The sequence below is a fragment of the Ooceraea biroi genome, chromosome 12 (assembly GCF_003672135.1).
Source record: "Ooceraea biroi isolate clonal line C1 chromosome 12, Obir_v5.4, whole genome shotgun sequence".
Lineage (NCBI taxonomy): Eukaryota > Metazoa > Arthropoda > Insecta > Hymenoptera > Formicidae > Ooceraea > Ooceraea biroi.
The window spans coordinates 6976762-6998903 of NC_039517.1; the positions used below are offsets into that span (position 1 = coordinate 6976762).

The window sequence follows — 22142 nt, forward strand, 5'->3', positions numbered from 1 at the left end:
TTGCTTAATTATAGAGGTTAGATTTCATGATCGCGGAACCGCTAGGCGCGTGGTTCGTATAATGAGATATTCAGGGTACTCTTAATATGAGATAATTATTGCTCGAATATGAAGATTATGTAGTGTAATAAAAAGAAATAAAATACTACTTAAGGTTAAAGAAAAGTTAATACGAATTTATATTACGAATTTTTGTGTATTTAATTTTTATAGAATCTGACTATGGAGGTTAGAGAAACGAGGAAACGTCAATAGTGGAATCGTGAAGATTTGGCGAAGGCTGTGGCAGCAGTATTTTTATAAAACTATCTAATAAAGCTTTTTGCTTGCAATACTGATGTATTTTGCACTTTTAACACCGATTTCTCGAGGTATCTTATATTAGGAGCACACTTTCTCGATCCTGCGTAAAGCTCTTTTTTCAAATTTTTTTAATTTTCAGAAAAAATAATATTTAAATTAGATTTTTCATTTCACCAACCTAAAGCTTATTAAATTCTCTTCAAGATAACGTATTAAATTTTTAAATTCTGCCTATAGATTTCCTTACATTCGGCAAAATCGATATGGTATCTCATAATCGGGGACTTTCCTCTATTATTAAGAAATGCAAATGCGGGCGTTTGTCTTCTTGACAAACATTACGTGACGCAAACATAAAATGAAAAATCAAAACCAATGTAAATGGCAGTTTGCCGAAAAAAAGTCGCTTGCAGTACCAATTGACTATGTCGCGTGTTGCAGCGATCGTAGGTCGCGCGTGCACGCTCGCTTATGCAAATTCGCGCTCGTCCGATGGATCGAGCGTTAAAATGTTACACGCACACCGACAGGAAGGTTCAATAGGTCGCGTTTAAGCGCTATTAGACGAGGCGGTCGTGTGCGCTCGCGTTTCACGCTGAATCGTGCGACAGGCGAGAAAGCACGCGACGCGCGATCGCGTTCGCGCGATGCAAAGTATTGTATAATATAAAGCGATCTTTCTCCTTGAGACGCGGCACGCTCGATCGAACAGCGGGATCGAGAGAACGCCGCTTCTCGTCGCGTGGAGCTGCTCGCTGCACGCCTCGACGCATAATCCGACGCTCATATATGTAAACACGCATTTCCCCGCAGCTATCCCGCTGAATCTATAAAAGCTTCCACTCCTGAGAGGAAGAGAAGACGCGCGCAGGCGAATAAAACCCCTGTTCCCGCGTCAGCCTGTTTCATCTTACGTTTCGGATTTCCCGTGCCTTCCTTCGTTGCGATCAAATCGCGAATTCTTCTATACTTTGGCTCTCATTGCTTCTTGTTTGTCCTTAATGCGTTTAAAAAGCTTTCCATATTCAAAATTGTTTTTAAGTACACTTTGCGCCCTAAATTTTCTGTTAAAACGAATATTTTATTTTTCTTATATTATAATACTTTAATATTTAGTAGAGTAATAATGATTAATTTTTCGATAAACTTTTTACGAACGATACTGTACTCGCTAAACTTCTCAGGAGCTTCAATTTAAAGACTCGCCTCATGTCGAGGGACAGATGTACACTTGTATGATTCTATGCAGAATGTGTAACGAGATGCAGCCGAGAGAAATGGACGTATAGGATCGCTCATTTGTTCTATCTTCCAGTCACACTCGCATTCGCTGACTGATTGCTTCTTGTAGTTAGTACCTCATCATGCGGTGATAATGCTACGTCTTATTCCCCGTGTCTCGTTTTATACCTCATTGTGTGCACGCTCGACGGAGAACGAAAAAGACCGACGCAGCATGGCGGAGGCGCGCATGCACACATCTCTGTAGTCTCGGACACGAGACAGACAGAATGAGAGAGAGAGAGACAGAGAGAGAGAGGACGAGAAACGGAGGGAATGCGCCCCTCCATGAATCTAGTAGGTCTATAATCTAGCGTTCACGTATACATGTACATACATATATTATAAATGTACATGTCTGCGTCCGATGGAGCAACGTGCGAACATGCGCGCTCACACTCGCCCACATTCCTCACCCACACGCTCGCAACGTGTATATCTCTAACCACGAGACAAACCTCCGCGTAAACACACGACGCACGCGCCCATACGCGCATATACACGCACACATATGACAAGCAGACACGCACGTCTGGATTACATAACTCGCGAGAGGGTCGGATATAACGCGATCAAACGACCTACAAATCACGGGCTTCGCTTTCCGCGTAGCCGCGAAAGCGCGTGCGACTTCATTCCGCGTCGCGTCGCGCCGAAGCGGATCGGCGATGAGAAGCGGATTCCCGAAGCAGTCGCGAGCCGAGTCGATAGCCGACGCGTGTCCTCTGTCTGGGTCGTTTAATGCACGCACGAAACGTGCGAAATGAAACGCCGAACGGACGAGAAGAATCGCCGCGGTTGCTCAACGCGTTCTCCAACGCGGATTTTACGTGACCGGCCGTTTACGCGTCGCGCATCGCTAATGAACGGACATACGCAGAAGTAATGCAGCTCGAGTAGCTATAGCCACGCGAATTAACGTCCCTCTGCGCGAAATACGTTCCACGTTTTTACAGAATTAAATCGCATCCTCGCGAAAAAAAAACGCGACTCTCTTTGACCTGGATTCAATCCCCGTGAGAAAACTGCCTCGCGCCGAGTCCAAGGAATAATAATCGTGCATTCCAGATCTGTTCATTATCCTGGGATTAGCGCCGATTGAGAAATTGATCCTGCGCTACGATGTACGCAGCGTGCTTGGTTGCAAACAACGTTCGGCGATTACCTTGCGAAATGTGTTACGCGAAGCTAATACTCGCGAGTAACACTCGTTCGGAAAATAAAATTAATCGCGATGCATATCTGTACACGATAAGAGCCGAGCGTAAATAATAATATTCTGATATCTAATATCCTTGGTGCGATTTTCCAACTTGGCGCAAATGAAGTTAACGAAGCAACGAGCATGTGAATAATTAAACGCGGTTTAATACTGCGGTAATAACAGATACGTTAGATGATAAAATACTCGTGTCAGAACTTTGGACGCAGACTACGCAAGAATTAATCGCGCAGCATTCTCTCTCTCTCTCTCTCTTTCCTCTCTTTTCCCTTTCTCTGTCTCTGTCTCTCTCGAATCTGCAAGCGAAACAAGTTTTGCGCCGTGCACGTTTTTATGGAGTTTGGAGGTATCGTTTGCGTGACGATGCAACAACGGAACTCTGATAATTTACATGACTGCAATGACAATTGGTCGATTAATTTTAACGCGAGCGCCGAGGCAGTAATGAATTCCCGCTACCAATATGCGAATGTTCGTCGCGAAACGATCGTTGTTTGCCAGCATCGCTGCCGGGCATCGTCATCATCGTCATCGTCGTCGTCGTCGTTGGCGTCGTTCGATACATATAGCCATTAAAAGCGTACAGCGCGAATTGCGTAATCCATACGCTGCGCGACGCACGAGTCTGTCGAGCAGCGATGCAGACGGTTTCTCCGACTGATATTTTTCAGGGATAAACAATTATTCAGGAAAAAATATTGCAAAATATATTGCAAAATATATCGTAGTAATCGCGACGTTGAAACAGTCGCGAGTTTCTTTCAGTTGCACATCCAATATTTTTTTCAAAAAGTACGCGACGCTTTTCGAGAATTATAAATCAAGATATATGTATATGTATAGATATGCAATGTACAATAAATGGATTTGACGGGGCATTGGAAATCCGCACGCATAAATGCTTTTGTCGCAGTCTATTACATTTCGCGCCGAGACCGCGTTTAATCACCATCGCTTCAAAAGCAAGATTATGACCGCAGAGTGTTTAATTACACGGCTCTCTGTGCGCGTACGGCTATGACATTCATTCACAGTGTATTAATAAACGTGTAATGCTTCCGCTGGTAATCGAGGTTTCAACGACAAGAAACGATTCGTTAAACGCGCCTGTTAATCAGTCGGGACATCACTATTTTCCGACGCAACAACAAAGCATATTACGTAACCCACAGCGTCTCCTACTCACGAGCGGAGTTATATATGCAGCGGATACGTTCGTCGGAGACAAACAGAAAATATCTATAAATATCAGACAATCTTTTCAGCCTGGAGAGACTCGATATGCTCGAACGAATTTTTCGCATCAAAATAGTATTGTTAGGAACGTAGAAAAAAGATATGCATGCATTAAAATATGAACGTTCACCTCACCCAGATTTTCCCCAATTTAACCGAGTGCACTAAAATATCACATTTTCGTCGGAACATGAAACCCATAGAAAATAAATAATGAAAAATGGGTAAGTAAAAGCATGGAAATGTATTTCGGGCATTAATTATGATTAAAAGCGGAGGACTGCCACGTAATAAAAAAGATCTCACAGTTTTTGTTCTTCGCGAAAATGCCTGTGCCAACGGAACCGTTGTTAACTTATACTGCAGCGCGTAGCGCGTAATGCGCGTGCTATGGCGAAAATGCGCGAGATCGCCCGCGGCGGCACGTCGGGCCGAGGTTTCCGCTTGGCGTTCATCGCTGAAAATTCGAGCTTCCGGTGCTCCCTCGTTCTCTTATTATTCGGCATTTTCCCTCGCTTTCCCGCGCGCGCGCGCGGCGCCACGGCTCGAACGTAAAGTCGATACACGAACGGCCGCTATATCCGACAGAATACGGACAGGATTGCACCCCGTCTCGCCACCCACTCCGCCAAGGAAACGGAGGATATCTTGCCGATGCATTGTTGCTTCGCTCGCGGATTCTTCGCTGCGTCCGATGCGACGCGATGTGTTTCTTTGCCTCTCCGTTAGTTCCGGCACGTTTAACAGAAGCATATCGTAATGTCATACCGGAAGAATGGTATCGGCACGTGACGGTAACACCCGTAGAGAGGTAGAGAGAGAGAGAGAATATGGATACATACATGGCATATGCACATATAAATATATTGCACGCACACGTTTTTATTCACGTAAACTCGCTTTTACGGTTGCGAGATATTCTTATGACGCACGAATCGTATTTCGTAATAAAACAGACGCGGTATTACCACCGTGCAATAAAATATTGCGATTAACGATCGTATCTGAGACAGGTCAAACAGTATGCGAAGCGGATGCGTCGCCGACGACGCAAAGCATTTAATCCCGCGCGCGAGTCCTAGCTCATCAAGGAAGAACGATCTGTGAATTTTTCATCAATCGATACCGCGCGATTACAATCCATTAATTCGATTAATATGAGGCTTGCGAATTCGACCATGATCTTAATCTTAAAAAGCAGTCGCTCGTTCAACCTTGATGGTTCGAGCGATTTCGCGAATTCGTCCGCTTTATCGCACACGATAATTTGCTTTTGGCATTTCTCCTGCTTGTCGGCGGCATTGCGAGTGCTTTTAATTTCGCGATCTCGTTACTTTTTCATTTTGCGTCGCACTCGTGTTCCAAATATTCGCCGACTGCCTCGTGGTTATCCGTCCGTTAACACGAGCGAGTCCGAGAAAAACTCTTGGAATCGCCGAACCGAAGGAGCCGAAGAAACCGGCTCTCGTCGGAACCTCAGCGGATAGCAAATGCTATTTTCAAAAAAAGAGAAAGAAAGAGAGAGAGAAACAGACAGAGTCCCTATCAGTTCCATTGAATTCTCTCCCCGGCGTGAATCAGCTTCCTTATGTGTGCGCGCGCGAAGGAAAGACTCACTTGATTCGGGATTTTCTCGCGTAGTCGACCATCGTCAGCGTTACGAGCGCACTTTACGACCGGTTAATTACACAGTCGGTTGTAACGAGAATTACGGTGCGATCCGTGGGGGCTGCATGCACGTTGCGTGACCCAGTGCGACCAAAGACTGCAGTGACCACGTAATCAACGCGAGAGCGACCACCCTCGTCCGCTGGATTAAAAGAGCCGTTCTATTGCCAGAGAGGAAGCCCGTCGCGATCGATCGCCACTCTCTTGGCGTTTTAGCACTTTATCCGGTAGAATTTTAGATACACCAAAGCGCGTAAATACCCAGCGTGCATAATGTGCACTCTTTACCTTTGCGTAAAGAGTGTACATTATGCACGCTGGGAGATTTAAATCGCTTATTCGCGGTTTGTATGATAATTGTAAAGAAAGTTCAAATTTACATTTTAGTTTAAAGCCAGAAATATAAAAGTTCATCAAATATCGTTTAATAAATTAATTGAACGATCAATGTTGTTGTACATTAACGCATCGTTTGCCGCAAGTAGTGTGTTTTCGCGTGCATATATTTTTTTTGTTATTTCCGCTCTCGCGATTTCAACTCGGAGAAAAGCGTTATTCGCGCAATAAGGAAGTGAAGCTCTCGTTTACTGCAACAGCTGCAAAGGTGGCGGAAAGAGCGACGCCTCAAGCCTGGCCGTCTCTGTTTGAACACGTCTCCTCGGCGAAAAGGGAGGAAAACCCGTGCGGAGGTGGAGGAGTCCTCGTATTCGCCGCGCAAAGGAATAAAACGCGTGTCGCGACCGTTGTGTCACCAGAAATGCGTTTTTCCCGCGGAAGAACGACAAAGCTTTATCGCGCGCGCGCGCAGACATCCACGAATGTGTATAAAAAGAGCGACTCTTGACAAATCATGTCCGCGAGCCGAGATAAAATAAGAGATGTGCATAAAAACGATGCTCCCAGCTTGAGCAGCATTGTAGTACACTTGAACATGTGCGAATACTATTTCTGAAATATGATTTATGTAACTTGGTCTTTGGATTTTTTAATTTTTAAATGTAACTTGTTCGTAGTTGATCCCGTAATTAAAATTTTTTTCATCAATTTAGTAATACTGGATTAGAAGCAACCCTGCTCCACATTCCACATGATTGCAAAAAAATATTTTTCATACCGCAAGTTACGTAATATGTCGAGCACAGTTTCTTTGCGATACGCTTAACGGTCTGTATCTGGACTGCTGAATAAATATGTAATTACATTCGAGTGCAAACAGATTCGATCGTTTATGTCATTACGTGTAAAACGCTATCGCAACGAATGCGCACGTGCACTCGCACACATACGCGGACACAAGCTCTATCATAATCCCCCTCAGCCGCGATCGCAGAGCGCGGGTTTTCGCCGCCCCATGGCTCGCTGCATGAAGATGCAAATGCGCGCCGTTAATCTCAGCAATAAATACGCGCGGCTCTCTCTCTCTCTCCTTCTCGGCCTAACGCAGCCTCCGCCGTCGCGGTGCACAGCGTCGAACTTCTCGGCTCGCAGCGGCGCTATAACGCGTCCCCGCCATGTACCGCAGCATCTTTATTTCCGCCCGTGCGCGGAATGACTCGCATGCCGAGATGCTGCATCCGCGAGATTCCGAGCAGACTCTATAATGGTATTCGCGTGACGAACGGGATGCTGGAGAACGCAGCGCGAAGATCGATTATTCAGATTGGTATATTTCAGATTTCGGACACGATCTTCGAATGCATATACGGAATTCGCGACAAACTTCGGACGCGTTTTCGCCGATATGATGTCTTCTCTGGCCTGGCGTCGTATCTTTTCCGCGATCTTTGAGGTCTGAAATATCTCGGTGTTCACATATTTTGTTCCCGTTATCCGGCGGTAAAAAACGAGGACCTTACTCGAGTCGAAATTTTAGTTCTACATTGAACCTCGAATTCTTCATTTGAGGCGTTATTCAGTGTCTATTTAGTTACTACTTTAACACTAAAATATGTCCGAAAATTCCTTTTTTGCCGCTAGAGCGTCAAAGCAGGTTACGATCAAGATTATAACCGAATGTTGCAGGGTGAAAATAGCATCTTAACATCTGTTTGTAGGAGTTTGAGTTTCAATGTAAGAGTTCTAGGTTCTATTTTCCTAAAAGTAGGTTCGTACGACTGCTAAAAGCATTAAAGTAGGCGCAAAATTTCGACTCGGGTAATAGATCGAAATATCCCGAGTCGAAATTTTAGTTCTACATTGAACCTCGAATTCTTCATTTGAGGCGTTATTCAGCGTCTATTTAGTTACTACTTTAACACTAAAATATGTGCGAAATTTCCTTTTTTGCCGCTAGAGCGTCAAAGCAGGTTACGATCAAGATTATAGCCGAATGTTGCAGGGTCAAAATAGCATCTTAACATCTGTTTGTAGGAGTTTGAGTTTCAATGTAAGAGTTCTAGGTTCTATTTTCCTAAAAGTAGGTTCGTACGACTGCTAAAAGCATTAAAGTAGGCGCAAAATTTTGACTCGGGTAATAGATCGAAATATCCCGAGTCGAAATTTTAGTTCTACATTGAACCTCGAATTCTTCATTTGAGGCGTTATTCAGTGTCTATTTAGTTACTACTTTAACACTAAAATATGTCCGAAATTTCCTTTTTTGCCGCTAGAGCGTCAAAGCAGGTTACGATCAAGATTATAACCGAATGTTGCAGGGTCAAAATAGCATCTTAACATCTGTTTGTAGGAGTTTGAGTTTCAATGTAAGAGTTCTAGGTTCTATTTTCCTAAAAGTAGGTTCGTACGACTGCTAAAAGCATTAAAGTAGGCGCAAAATTTCGACTCGGGTAATAGATCGAAATATCCCGAGTCGAAATTTTAGTTCTACATTGAACTTCGAATTCTTCATTTGAGGCGTTATTCAGCGTCTATTTAGTTACTACTTTAACACTAAAATATGTCCGAAATTCCTTTTTTGCCGCTAGAGCGTCAAAGCAGGTTACGATCAAGATTATAGCCGAATGTTGCAGGGTCAAAATAGTATCTTAACATCTGTTTGTAGGAGTTTGAATTTCAATGTAAGAGTTCTAGGTTCTATTTTCCTAAAAGTAGGTTCGTACGACTGCTAAAAGCATTAAAGTAGGCGCAAAATTTCGACTCGGGTAATAGATCGAAATATCCCGAGTCGAAATTTTAGTTCTACATTGAACTTCGAATTCTTCATTTGAGGCGTTATTCAGCGTCTATTTAGTTACTACTTTAACACTAAAATATGTGCGAAATTTCCTTTTTTGCCGCTAGAGCGTCAAAGCAGGTTACGATCAAGATTATAGCCGAATGTTGCAGGGTCAAAATAGCATCTTAACATCTGTTTGTAGGAGTTTGAGTTTCAATGTAAGAGTTCTAGGTTCTATTTTCCTAAAAGTAGATTCGTACGACCGCTAAAAGCATTAAAGTAGGCGCAAAATTTCGACTCGGGTAATAGATCGAAATATCCCGAGTCGAAATTTTAGTTCTACATTGAACCTCGAATTCTTCATTTGAGGCGTTATTCAGCGTCTATTTAGTTACTACTTTAACACTAAAATATGTGCGAAATTTCCTTTTTTGCCGCTAGAGCGTCAAAGCAGGTTACGATCAAGATTATAACCGAATGTTGCAGGGTGAAAATAGCATCTTAACATCTGTTTGTAGGAGTTTGAGTTTCAATGTAAGAGTTCTAGGTTCTATTTTCCTAAAAGTAGGTTCGTACGACTGCTAAAAGCATTAAAGTAGGCGCAAAATTTCGACTCGGGTAATAGATCGAAATATCCCGAGTCGAAATTTTAGTTCTACATTGAACTTCGAATTCTTCATTTGAGGCGTTATTCAGCGTCTATTTAGTTACTACTTTAACACTAAAATATGTCCGAAATTCCTTTTTTGCCGCTAGAGCGTCAAAGCAGGTTACGATCAAGATTATAGCCGAATGTTGCAGGGTCAAAATAGCATCTTAACATCTGTTTGTTGGAGTTTGAGTTTCAATGTAAGAGTTCTAGGTTCTATTTTCCTAAAAGTAGGTTCGTACGACCGCTAAAAGCATTAAAGTAGGCGCAAAATTTCGACTCGGGTAATAGATCGAAATATCCCGAGTCGAAATTTTAGTTCTACATTGAACCTCGAATTCTTCATTTGAGGCGTTATTCAGCGTCTATTTAGCTACTACTTTAACACTAAAATATGTGCGAAATTTCCTTTTTTGCCGCTAGAGCGTCAAAGCAGGTTACGATCAAGATTATAGCCGAATGTTGCAGGGTCAAAATAGCATCTTAACATCTGTTTGTAGGAGTTTGAGTTTCAATGTAAGAGTTCTAGGTTCTATTTTCCTAAAAGTAGGTTCGTACGACCGCTAAAAGCATTAAAGTAGGCGCAAAATTTCGACTCGAGTACCTTATCGGCTACTGTCGCTATTAGAGAGCGTAGTTTCCTAGACTCCACTAGGCAAGGCAACGCAAGTAGTAGCGTCTCTGCGAGGTCGATCCAGCGGCGCTGTGCTTTATCGGACCGGGTAATCTCCCAGCTTGCGGGCTTTAATCTCGGCGAACTTTAAACATCGAGCTGGAACACGTAAACTATCGCGCGCGAGGACGCGCGCAGTATACCCGGGGGAATTTTCGACGGACGGCCAGAATAATCTCCGCGTGGATGTAAGGACGTAACGGCGCGCGAAATGTGGGTTTCCATCTCAGCGCAAAGTACATTGCACGTACGCATGAAAAACCGGACGGATATATTAATACCTATATCCTCTGGAATAATCGTGCAGGTAGAGCCGATATTTCAACGTCGCGCTCGCCTAACACGACGTCACGTTCCCCGATATTGAGATACAGCAGTATGGCGATCGTATTCGGATACGGTATTCCGAGGAGCGCTTTACGTAACGCGCCGCGGAAGAGTCCGTCATGGAATCCGTTTTTCCGCGCACGGACCGCGTCTGAGAGGACGAGGAGAACGAGGAGTGCCGAAGTCGTAAGAAACCGGCGCCATTTTCTCCCTCTGCCTCCCTACCTGCGTCCCCTCTTCCCTTCCCTTGCGCTTTTCTTTCTTTCTCTCTTCCTCCACCGAGCGAGGTGCAGGTTGCCCGCTTCTACGTTCCGCTCGGACGACACGAACACGCCGAGCGGCTTCGCGACTCGTCGTACGGTTACCAACGCGCGGTTTTACAGTTACGGTTGTTAGGGGAGCCGACACGTTGCACCGATCGGCCGCCTCTTCCAAGCAGAAGAAGAAGCGGACGACATGTCGCTCCTCCCTCCTCGAAGTAACTAACTGTATCCGGAAACCGACGTACGTCTGTCTTCGACTGTCTCCCATGTACCTTGACGAATTCACACGGTTGCAAAAATACGCTGGTACGAGCCGCGCGTACTCGGACGTGGATGAAGGATGATTGCACGCGATCCGAATCATCAACTTGTCAGTCTGGCAGAACAGAATGAATAATCATCGATCTCTAAACGTTTCTGTTTGGTTTCCACAACGAGTCATTTTTGTTATTCACAAAACGCTAACGCTTGAAAGCAAAGTGAAGAAATAAAGTTAGCTGAGATTGAGAGAAAGATTGATGTACGTCGGCTTGTCATGCAAGGCCTCCATGAAGAGTACTCTTCCATTTCTTATACATAACGCGAGAATGCAGTAAACAGGAAACTGATAGCTCTTGATGGTCCGCGATGCCGAGCCGGAGAGAATCGAGTCGCTCGGCATCGCGATGCGCGTCTCCGTGAAATGCTCATTAAGAAAGGTTAAGAGTCGAGGAGAAACACCTGTTGAGTACGAAAGGACCAATCGGAGCACATACACCTCGGGTTTGCATCCCGCAAAAGAAATAGTATTAACGAGCCGAAGCCGCGCGGGAGGGAGGGGAACGGCGGCGAATCGCGCGAGCGTAATTAGAGAATGCTGTTATATAATTAAGCGGTTTAACAAGCCAAAGGAAACGAAATTTTTCTCTCGTCTCCATCGGGTATGCGAGACACGTCCCGGAAAGAGCGCAATCACTGCGAGAGGCGGTTTTATTCAAATGTCACATTTCAATATTACGCCGATAAACCGGTTGTAAAATCAGAGAAAATCTCAACCGCGGAAGTTCAGCGTGAATTTGATCAATTAGTGCTTTCACCGCAGCTTCGATGAAACGATATCTTCTCGTTCGCCGCCTAAGAGATCCTTTTGCCGGAATTTTACTCTCGGGAGCGACTAGCCACGTGGAAAGGAGAGTTCTCACTGAATCCAGCCGAGAGAATCATCGTCCGTGGAATTCGGCTGTCCAGAACCGCTCTCGCGAGAGATCATCAAACGAGACCGACATGATCCGAGACACAATGCTTTTTGCGAGATGATCGATTAGAAAGCGTAGAGAACGAGATATTTTCCGATTTATACTATATTTGTAGCACGGTTTTCAGTCCGAAAGAAGAAGAGGAAGGGATGAGGATTATCCTGCTCCTACTTCAAGCGTCGTGGATTAGAAATAAATTTCGCCGAGCGCGATCCCCCCCGCGGGAGAACGGCACGAGTAAAACCGTCGGGGTGAAAGTGAGGTGAAGGTGGAGCTGAAGAAGACGGGGAAAGAAGGTCATGTTTACGAGCGCCGAGAAAGACCCACCGGGTCCTTGACTCTGCCGTAATGGCCCTATGAGGTTCCCCTATAGGCCCTTAAGGCGGCTACAGCCATCGTCCAGATTCGAGATTGAAGTCGGCAAGCTTTAAGAATCCGTGGCCCGTGTTGTGCGTCGAGGACCGTGAAACGTTCCACGGTCGAGAGACGGCGGACACGTGGAGAGAGAATTTAAGGGTAGCGACCAGGGGGGAAACCAGATGTCTCTCCGCCAAAGTGGCTGCACTCTACACCCGCGATTGCGTGTCATACGTAACGTAGAGTAACGGCGGAACGAATAGCGCAAAGGCATTGTTTTACACGTGCGACTCGTGATGCTCGACTTGCAAAACTCGAATTAGAGGTCTCGGGAGCAAAGGGTAAGAATGCCGACGCTCTGGGTTACGATTATGTCGCACGTGTTTTATATTCTCTCGAGCTTCCACGGAGGAGTTGTATAGCGAATCGCGAAGTCGCGAGTTCTTAGGAGGAACGACGCTTATCCGCGTTTCCACTCGCGGAAAGATTTCCGACGCGATATAACGCTGCGGTGAAATCGTGCGGTGATTACGTCACCGTGACTTAACGCTTAAGCGATTAATTGCGACTTTCCACACATCGCCGTCGATTCGTCGTAATTCACAAAAATACATCTTTACCGGAAATTTCTCTCATTCTCTCCACCTCTCTTTCTGCCTCTGTATCTCTTGGTGTATTTCACGATAATAATATGATCATTACTGATTTCGCTATTTTCAGAAGAAGCTCCAGTAAGTTATTCATACATTTCACCTGAATAGCGTTAACGAACGTGTTAATGGCCGTGATTGCGAGCAAATTTATTAAGCGCCGCGAATTACGACGGATTTATATACAGAGCGAAGACGAGAGCGGAAGGCTATCGGTTAACGTTAATTGAAAGCGGTCAGTGAATCTACTCGGCAAAGTGCCTCCGACTGCCAACTAAGAGGAAGCGAAAAGGATGGGCGAAATGGCTCTTAAAACGCGAGAGAAAGATCCATTAAGCGATCGGACAACACGAGGTCGGGATCCCGCGTTGAATAAAGATGACAAGCGATAAGAAACGGATGTCAGCCCGATTTTCTCGTCTCCCGCTCGTTGATTACTCACGACTCTGCTACCGCGTGTCCGCGAATAGGAAGCGAACGATCGCGTTTAATAGAAACGCTGTTTAATAAGAAAACTAGACCCGTGCCCGTTCGCGAATCCACAACATGGCGAAACGCAATCGCGCGCGGCAAAATTGATCGACGGGTCAATATTCATCGCTACTCTCATTTCCCCGCGGAAGCATCGTGCTAACGTCGTCCCGGCGAATGAAATGAATGAAAAAAAAAGAAGAAAAAAAGAGAGCGCCGCAAAACGTTTGGCGTGTCAATTTACCTGACACACATCCTCTCCTCTCTCCATCGAGTGAGGAAAAAAGTATTATCGCTCGCAATAAATTAATAACCGATGGACGGCGGCTGTTTTAATTTCCACTCACGGAAATGCTTTAACGCCGTTAGTTGGATTAACTCGCGCTGCAACCCGCGCGCGCGATTATATTTAGAAAACATTGCTCGTCGCGAGATCGCGAGAAACATGAAAAGCGTCCACCAATATCAACGTGATCAACTTTTATAATCTCTCGAGCTAACGAGGAACTTCGAGAAAACGAAAAAGTCGAGGCAGAGATATCGTTCTCTCCCAATGACTCGATATTCGACCAGGTGTTGCAAAAAAAGTGATCAATAATGCCACCGCGAGTACATGCGAAAGGGTTGTACACCGCAAAGGATTGGAAAACGATCTCGCGGATCTCAATGAGAGAAAGAGAAACGAAGTGAATGAGCGAATGAATGAATGAACGAAATTGTTACTTACCCTAACTGGAGCGCGGAACAAGTTGGGCGTAACTGCGGAGACATGCACGTTGGAGTGGTGATGATGCACATGATTATGATGATGATGGTGATGGTGTCTCGTATCAGGACCGCCTCCCGCAGCCGCCTGCTCCGCCTGGACCGACATCGCCGCGCGGGCCTGACGCTCTCGCTCTCGAAGTCGGTCCCGTTCCACGCTGCAATACCAAAATTGTTCAATTCATTAGTACTCATGCGTTCATGTCAAATGAGAATGAGTTTGTTCCGACATGATGAACATTAATTCTAAAACCGATTTCCATTTCCATCGTTATTTTTCGTACGCATTTCGCAACGCATTCCAAAGTTTAGCAGCGATGCATTTCTGAACGACATTATTTATGCATGAGAAATTGTTCACGAAATGTATCGCGCTTAAAGTCTTGGTGCGTCTTGGCAAGCATGAGGATTCGCGTTGACTTCATATGGAAAATCGGATAAAAAATTTGCTTTGCGGTTTTAAGAGCGCAAGTACCGGCAAACAGATAAAGAATTTGATTTCAGTTAATCGCTGTAATCGAATGCACTCGGAGCTTCGAGAGCTGCAAGTTCATTTATTAATCGTTGCAAATCCAGCTCGACACGTAACGGAGTACAGCAAGTTATTTAAATCAAGTTTTACTGTTTTAGATCGAATGCTTTTTTATCACCGAAATTTGCGGGAATTTTGCGAAACGAGATCGCCGAAATTATCATCCATTAATTACGAACTGTCAGTCGCAATTATCGGTGTACTGGCATTGCCTTTATCCGTCGACGGTATTATACACGGAGATGGAATTTCGTTGCTTATATGACGCAGCGCCAGGAATAACTCGCAACGGTTTAGGAAGTACCAAGAGAAGTACCGAGGAACGCAGAGCCGAGGCAAGGCGAGGACGAAGAAACGGACGGAAGGGATTCGTGACGAGGCATAGCGAGGGCAGCTGGCGCAAACACCTGTTTAGTCACATTTCCGGTGACGCCGATGTGTTACGTGCGGAGGAAAAGATATTACTCCTAGGATTTTGTAACTACCATTTTGCTCATCAATGACGAAGAGGCGGTTGTAACACAGCAGTTACAACTACCACGTTTAATATCCAGCGATCTCAAAGCACCAAGATACACTCAGGAATCTACGGATCTACGGAGACGTGACTTCCGAGTGAAACGATCTTTCGTATTAACGAAACTTATATAAAGAATAAAATGTATATTATATTGCTCTGACTATTATCTGCGTTGCATTATTTCAAACGTACACCTCCACCATTTTCGATATTAATAACTAAACATTTTACAAAACTATTTTGATAGACCATTCTTTTTATTATGGAGACTTCCAGAAATACCGCGCGTACAGCTGCCTAGCTGCTTTTTGTGTTTCAACTGGCAGCATGTAACGCAATCAAAATGGCGAGTACGGGGCGAAGAGCGCTTTAAATAGACGGTTGAAGGTCGGTACCGTTTTCCTGCTCGTTGTGTGCGTTATCTGACACACGTCGGACGTCAAGGCGATGCTAATGTCACACGCCGTGATATACATCCACTTACGGTCATTGCAGAATTTTTCCGAATGCATTAACATAATGTGCGCGCGGGGCGAGCGAGCTCGCGAGCCCGTTCGGGGAGCGTGTGAGGAAACGCTCGGAACACGTTCCTAATCGAGATATAAGGACTTTCCTCCACGTAACGCGCGTGCTATCACAGGCGTGCGATCGAAAAGTATTTTTTTTAACACGTGCGAGACGTCCCTCGCACGCAGGAAACGCCGACACTATATACGTGCCTTCGAACGAGGGATCGGAATGGCGGTGCATCGAGCGCGAAAGGTCGCGAGCTCTAAGCGATAAATAAATAAATTGCTGAACGGGTTGCCAAGTCTCGGCGGACGTGAAGAAACGTGGAGATCCGCAATAAAACAATTATCCACGAGCGCTCGCGTGCCGCATTTACACCCTTACACCCTTTTTTCACGCCTTCGGAGAAACATGCACGAGCCGTCCGTTCTAGTCGCTCGTTAATGCCACGCGCACGTCTCTTATCCCCATTATCTCCCAAGAAAATTTCCGAGGAGAGAGCTCGAGTGCGCCACGAAGAGTTTGCCATTTTCGGAAACACTTGTCAGGTGCGGAGTAACGATAATCTCTCGCGCTCGATTCCTCCGCGAGAACCTTCGCGGCTTAGATAGCAAAGTTCGCCTCTTCTAAAAAGCGAACACGTAGTCGCGCGATACTTTCTCGATCGTTCAAGCGCGCCAAGCGAAGGGGGGACATGCATGCCGATGAACGTACGGCATGCATTGTCATGCAAATTAAAAGCGCCGGCAGTAATCGGCCACGATCTTTTAATTGCGAAGACGAATGCTGTCGATCTACGCTACGGATCGCGTTTAAGTCGTTCGCTTCGAATTATAATTCCCATCTCCGCGAAAAGGATCGCGCGTGGACTTTCGTTTTTACCACATCCGACAGATGATGCCCGCTTGGCCGATATTCGGCGTTATTGTCACCGCTGCTTGTTGCTACGAAACAATCTGTTTCCGGCTGTTGAAAGAAAAATTTTGAGAGACTGACGCACGTCATGCACGTCGAGCAAGAGAAACGTCCTTTGAAAAGAAGAAACCTGCACACGGAAGACTGAGAGAGGCACACGCACGCACACAATTAGAACGGCAGAGCGTCGCGACCGGGCTCCTTTCCGCGCCGTGACGTATTTCCCTCTTATTAATTCAAAGCTGCTTATTATTCGCGACGGCAAGAAATATCCGTCGGAAAGTTTAATCGCGTCCCTCCTCGTGCAGGTAAGCGACTCGGCAATTTCTCGAGACTCGCGGCGTAATCGCGAGCCAAGTTAAGAACGACTCTATTTTGTGCCCGAGTTGTGCGCGCGCTTGTTGTTCCACTATTGGTACGTTTATCCCATCGCCGTTGGGATACACGGGAGCCCTTTTCGCACACGTGCATCTGCACACACTTACACACACGTACATTCAGATTGCACGTTAGTTTTCCGGGGGTCTTGGAATCGCGTTTACTCGCGTCGCGCACGTGATACTTTCTCGATCGATACCAACCGACGTCGTCCTCCTCTCTGCGTGTCGTCGAGCTCCTTTTCTTTCTTTCTTTCGCCGCGTCGCTTCATGCTTCGCTAAATCAGCTAGAAAGTATACTCTTAACTAAGTCGACGTCAGAAAAACCGACCGCGCCGACTTCGCTCGCCACCGCTAATCGGCGCTTCGCGACGCTCCGGAAACAAGGGCGCGAGACGAATGCAAATGAACCCGACGAGCGGGTAAATTTCTCCTCGAGATTAAGGCGATTGCATACAATTACGCCGCGCGTTTCTAACAAACGTCTCACGCGTGTTACCCTCCCGCTAACGTGCGCGCGAAATTCCCGACTTAGCGATTGTCAACTCTCGATTACAATGGATTAATTCGAAAGAGCCGACGCTTCGACCCGGGATAATTCTCTTTGACTTTTTTCTCCTCTCTCCCTTCTCCGAATCGAACTAAATTTGCACAGAGGCACGCGAGAGGCACCGAGCGTCTCTCTATTCCGGATTCGCGCGAGGAAGTAAAACTCCAAGTTAACGCTCCGTTCGGCTCGGCTTTATTGAATATCTGGGACACCGTCACACAGAACGGTCGAAGTTCATCGAACTAACGAACTCGGACCGCTCGACAAACGGCGTCGTTTTCCCTCTGCTCGTCCGCTCGCACCCGATCGAAACCCGGATGGTTCCGCGCGAGAAACGGGTCGGACAGTTTCCAAAAATGTTCGATTAACAGTCCGCTACAATCAACTGTCGACGGTGGCGCGTCCGTCTATGGAGAGCCGCGTATCGGAATCACCGGAGTCCGCTCGCACAATGAAACCGCTTGCCTGCCTTTTCGAATTCGTCGTTCGCTATTTTCCGTATCGATTTTTTTCGCACGCGATTCACCAGTACTCGTGCACACCACGAGGGTGTTAATCACAGCTCGAGAATGAACTCCCTCTTGCGCGCGCCGATTGCGACATGTTGTCTGATCAATTTATTCATCTCCATTCGCGATTCTCTAAAAATGCAACAACCAAATGGATGCAGAGTTCGCTGCTGGTCCAAAAATATTTGTCCTGAAATTTTGACATCGTATCATATCGTCGTAAATAATAAATTAGGAAAAGAAGCATTTACTCCGGAAATATCTCATTTTCATGTATTCCATTCGCTTTATAAAGACATCCCGAGTCGAAATTTTAGTTCTACATTGAACCTCGAATTCTTCATTTGAGGCGTTATTCAGCGTCTATTTAGCTACTACTTTAACACTAAAATATGTCCGAAATTTCCTTTTTTGTCGCTAGAGCGTCAAAGCAGGTTACGATCAAGATTATAGCCGAATGTTGCAGGGTCAAAATAGCATCTTAACATCTGTTTGTAGGAGTTTGAGTTTCAATGTAAGAGTTCTAGGTTCTATTTTCCTAAAAGTAGATTCGTACGACTGCTAAAAGCATTAAAGTAGGCGCAAAATTTTGACTCGGGTAATAGATCGAAATATCCCGAGTCGAAATTTTAGTTCTACATTGAACCTCGAATTCTTCATTTGAGGCGTTATTCAGCGTCTATTTAGCTACTACTTTAACACTAAAATATGTCCGAAATTTCCTTTTTTGTCGCTAGAGCGTCAAAGCAGGTTACGATCAAGATTATAGCCGAATGTTGCAGGGTCAAAATAGCATCTTAACATCTGTTTGTAGGAGTTTGAGTTTCAATGTAAGAGTTCTAGGTTCTATTTTCCTAAAAGTAGGTTCGTACGACCACTAAAAGCATTAAAGTAGGCGCAAAATTTCGACTCGGGTAATAGATCGAAATATCCCGAGTCGAAATTTTAGTTCTACATTGAACCTCGAATTCTTCATTTGAGGCGTTATTCAGCGTCTATTTAGCTACTACTTTAACACTAAAATATGTGCGAAATTTCCTTTTTTGTCGCTAGAGCGTCAAAGCAGGTTACGATCAAGATTATAGCCGAATGTTGCAGGGTCAAAATAGCATCTTAACATCTGTTTGTAGGAGTTTGAGTTTCAATGTAAGAGTTCTAGGTTCTATTTTCCTAAAAGTAGATTCGTACGACTGCTAAAAGCATTAAAGTAGGCGCAAAATTTTGACTCGGGTAATAGATCGAAATATCCCGAGTCGAAATTTTAGTTCTACATTGAACCTCGAATTCTTCATTTGAGGCGTTATTCAGCGTCTATTTAGCTACTACTTTAACACTAAAATATGTGCGAAATTTCCTTTTTTGCCGCTAGAGCGTCAAAGCAGGTTACGATCAAGATTATAGCCGAATGTTGCAGGGTCAAAATAGCATCTTAACATCTGTTTGTAGGAGTTTGAGTTTCAATGTAAGAGTTCTAGGTTCTATTTTCCTAAAAGTAGGTTCGTACGACCACTAAAAGCATTAAAGTAGGCGCAAAATTTCGACTCGGGTAATAGATCGAAATATCCCGAGTCGAAATTTTAGTTCTACATTGAACCTCGAATTCTTCATTTGAGGCGTTATTCAGCGTCTATTTAGCTACTACTTTAACACTAAAATATGTCCGAAATTCCTTTTTTGCCGTTAGAGCGTCAAAGCAGGTTACGATCAAGATTATAGCCGAATGTTGCAGGGTCAAAATAGCATCTTAACATCTGTTTGTAGGAGTTTGAGTTTCAATGTAAGAGTTCTAGGTTCTATTTTCCTAAAAGTAGATTCGTACGACTGCTAAAAGCATTAAAGTAGGCGCAAAATTTTGACTCGGGTAATAGATCGAAATATCCCGAGTCGAAATTTTAGTTCTACATTGAACCTCGAATTCTTCATTTGAGGCGTTATTCAGCGTCTATTTAGCTACTACTTTAACACTAAAATATGTGCGAAATTTCCTTTTTTGCCGCTAGAGCGTCAAAGCAGGTTACGATCAAGATTATAGCCGAATGTTGCAGGGTCAAAATAGCATCTTAACATCTGTTTGTAGGAGTTTGAGTTTCAATGTAAGAGTTCTAGGTTCTATTTTCCTAAAAGTAGATTCGTACGACTGCTAAAAGCATTAAAGTAGGCGCAAAATTTTGACTCGGGTAATAGATCGAAATATCCCGAGTCGAAATTTTAGTTCTACATTGAACCTCGAATTCTTCATTTGAGGCGTTATTCAGCGTCTATTTAGCTACTACTTTAACACTAAAATATGTCCGAAATTGCCTTTTTTGCCGTTAGAGCGTCAAAGCAGGTTACGATCAAGATTATAGCCGAATGTTGCAGGGTGAAAATAGCATCTTAACATCTGTTTGTAGGAGTTTGAGTTTCAATGTAAGAGTTCTAGGTTCTATTTTCCTAAAAGTAGATTCGTACGACTACTAAAAGCATTAAAGTAGGCGCAAAATTTCGACTCGGGATAAGTAGTCTTTTGAAGCGGATAAAATTGTGCGCTACATTTATCATCGTATCACGATGATTCGTTATTTTTACTACAAGCGTGCAAGGGTGTGCGTAAGCATTCCGAGTTTTATTATACGCGATTAATGTAGCCTTAAATGCCAGCGATTTTCCATGCTTTCAATTCGCGACCGGCGCGGCGGTGCGTCGCAATCGATTTAATCCTCCGAGGATTAATTCGCGCCTCTTTCTCGAGTAGCGACGTAGTAGCGGCCGAATTAGCCGATATTTTTTCAATATCGGGATAGCGTGGGTGCCTCGAGGTGGATTTTTCTCGTCGGGCAAGCATTTAGCGACGGCGTCCCGGTCCGCTCCCGAGGCGGAATATTGCCATGGTAGATAATTAATTCGCGTTAATCGCGGCCCATTTGAAATGGTAATGAGAAAGGGATGATTTAAAGCGGCCCTCGCCAGCTGCGATTCGCAATTCGCCGATAAGGAGAGAGAGGGAGATACGTAAAAGCCAGAGAGGCAAAGAGAGAAGCAGAGATAAAGAGACTATAACGTTGCTCTGAAACAAAACTCTCCAGGGAAAACAAAATGTGCAATAATTGGTCATTACGTATAAATACACGTTCATATTACATGAATGCTTAAAAAAATGATAAAATAACACCGAATGCGTTTATACGATACAATGACAATCTGATTACTTTATAAGTAAAGAAATAAAAATCCTGTTGGCGAGAGAGAATAATGTGCAATGTTCGAGCCCGTAAACTGAGACGAAAGTAACGCGCAGGGGGAAAAGGGAGAATAAACGGTGATTAAACGAACAAAACACAGATCGAGAATCCACGTTGATCTGCCTTAACCACGCGCTTCTTCCTCGCCGACCCGTTCGACATCTATTACTCCGAGTTTCTAATCCGTCTCGATCCATCACGTCTTGGCTTTAAATCCCGGATTACACGTAATAGAGAGGCCGCGGCTATCGCCATTTTCATCGGCGGATGCCGCGATTCGCTTCCGCTCGACGCAATTTTATCGGCCGTTGTCGCGGTCGGAAATATCTCGACATCGTTATGCTGCTCTTGTAACGGTAACGCAAGTTGCTCTTACTTATATCGGGAAATTACATAATTTCTCAAATCTTTCCTTTTCTGTCCCTTCTCTTACGTTAATTTTGTTGATGTCATTTTTCTTACGTGCTTTCTCCTGCGGATGTGCATTTGTACAAATAGCATGACGGGTGCATAAACCAGAATATCTTTCTCGAAGTACGAGAGAGTCAACGTCGCATTCGATGCTGTTATTCCGATATTTTACATCCACGATCTTCCGTCCTTTCCCTTCTGACCTGTTTTCACGGAATCCCACGGTGACGGAGAGTGCAACGGGGAAAGGAAACTACCGTCAGGAGAATCACTAGTGGTGCTTCAAGCGGATAAAAACGTTTTCAGCGCTCCTTATCCGACTCGCGAGCAAGTCGATTTATGTCGTCGGTCCGTAAAACCGTCATCGCTCCCAGGCCGTTCG

At 44.8% G+C, this 22142-nt stretch overlaps 1 protein-coding gene across 6 annotated transcripts in view; it reads right to left on the reverse strand.

Annotated features, from left to right (window-relative positions):
• LOC105284176 (AF4/FMR2 family member 4) overlaps nt 1-22142 on the reverse strand; it is a 194653-nt gene that overhangs the window by 90769 nt on the left and 81742 nt on the right. For all 6 annotated transcript variants that reach the window (XM_011347502.3, XM_026974362.1, XM_011347505.3 and 3 more), the window contains one exon: nt 14178-14373. In XM_011347502.3, coding sequence (XP_011345804.1) covers nt 14178-14373 — 196 coding nt within the window. The remainder of the gene's footprint in view (nt 1-14177; nt 14374-22142) is intronic.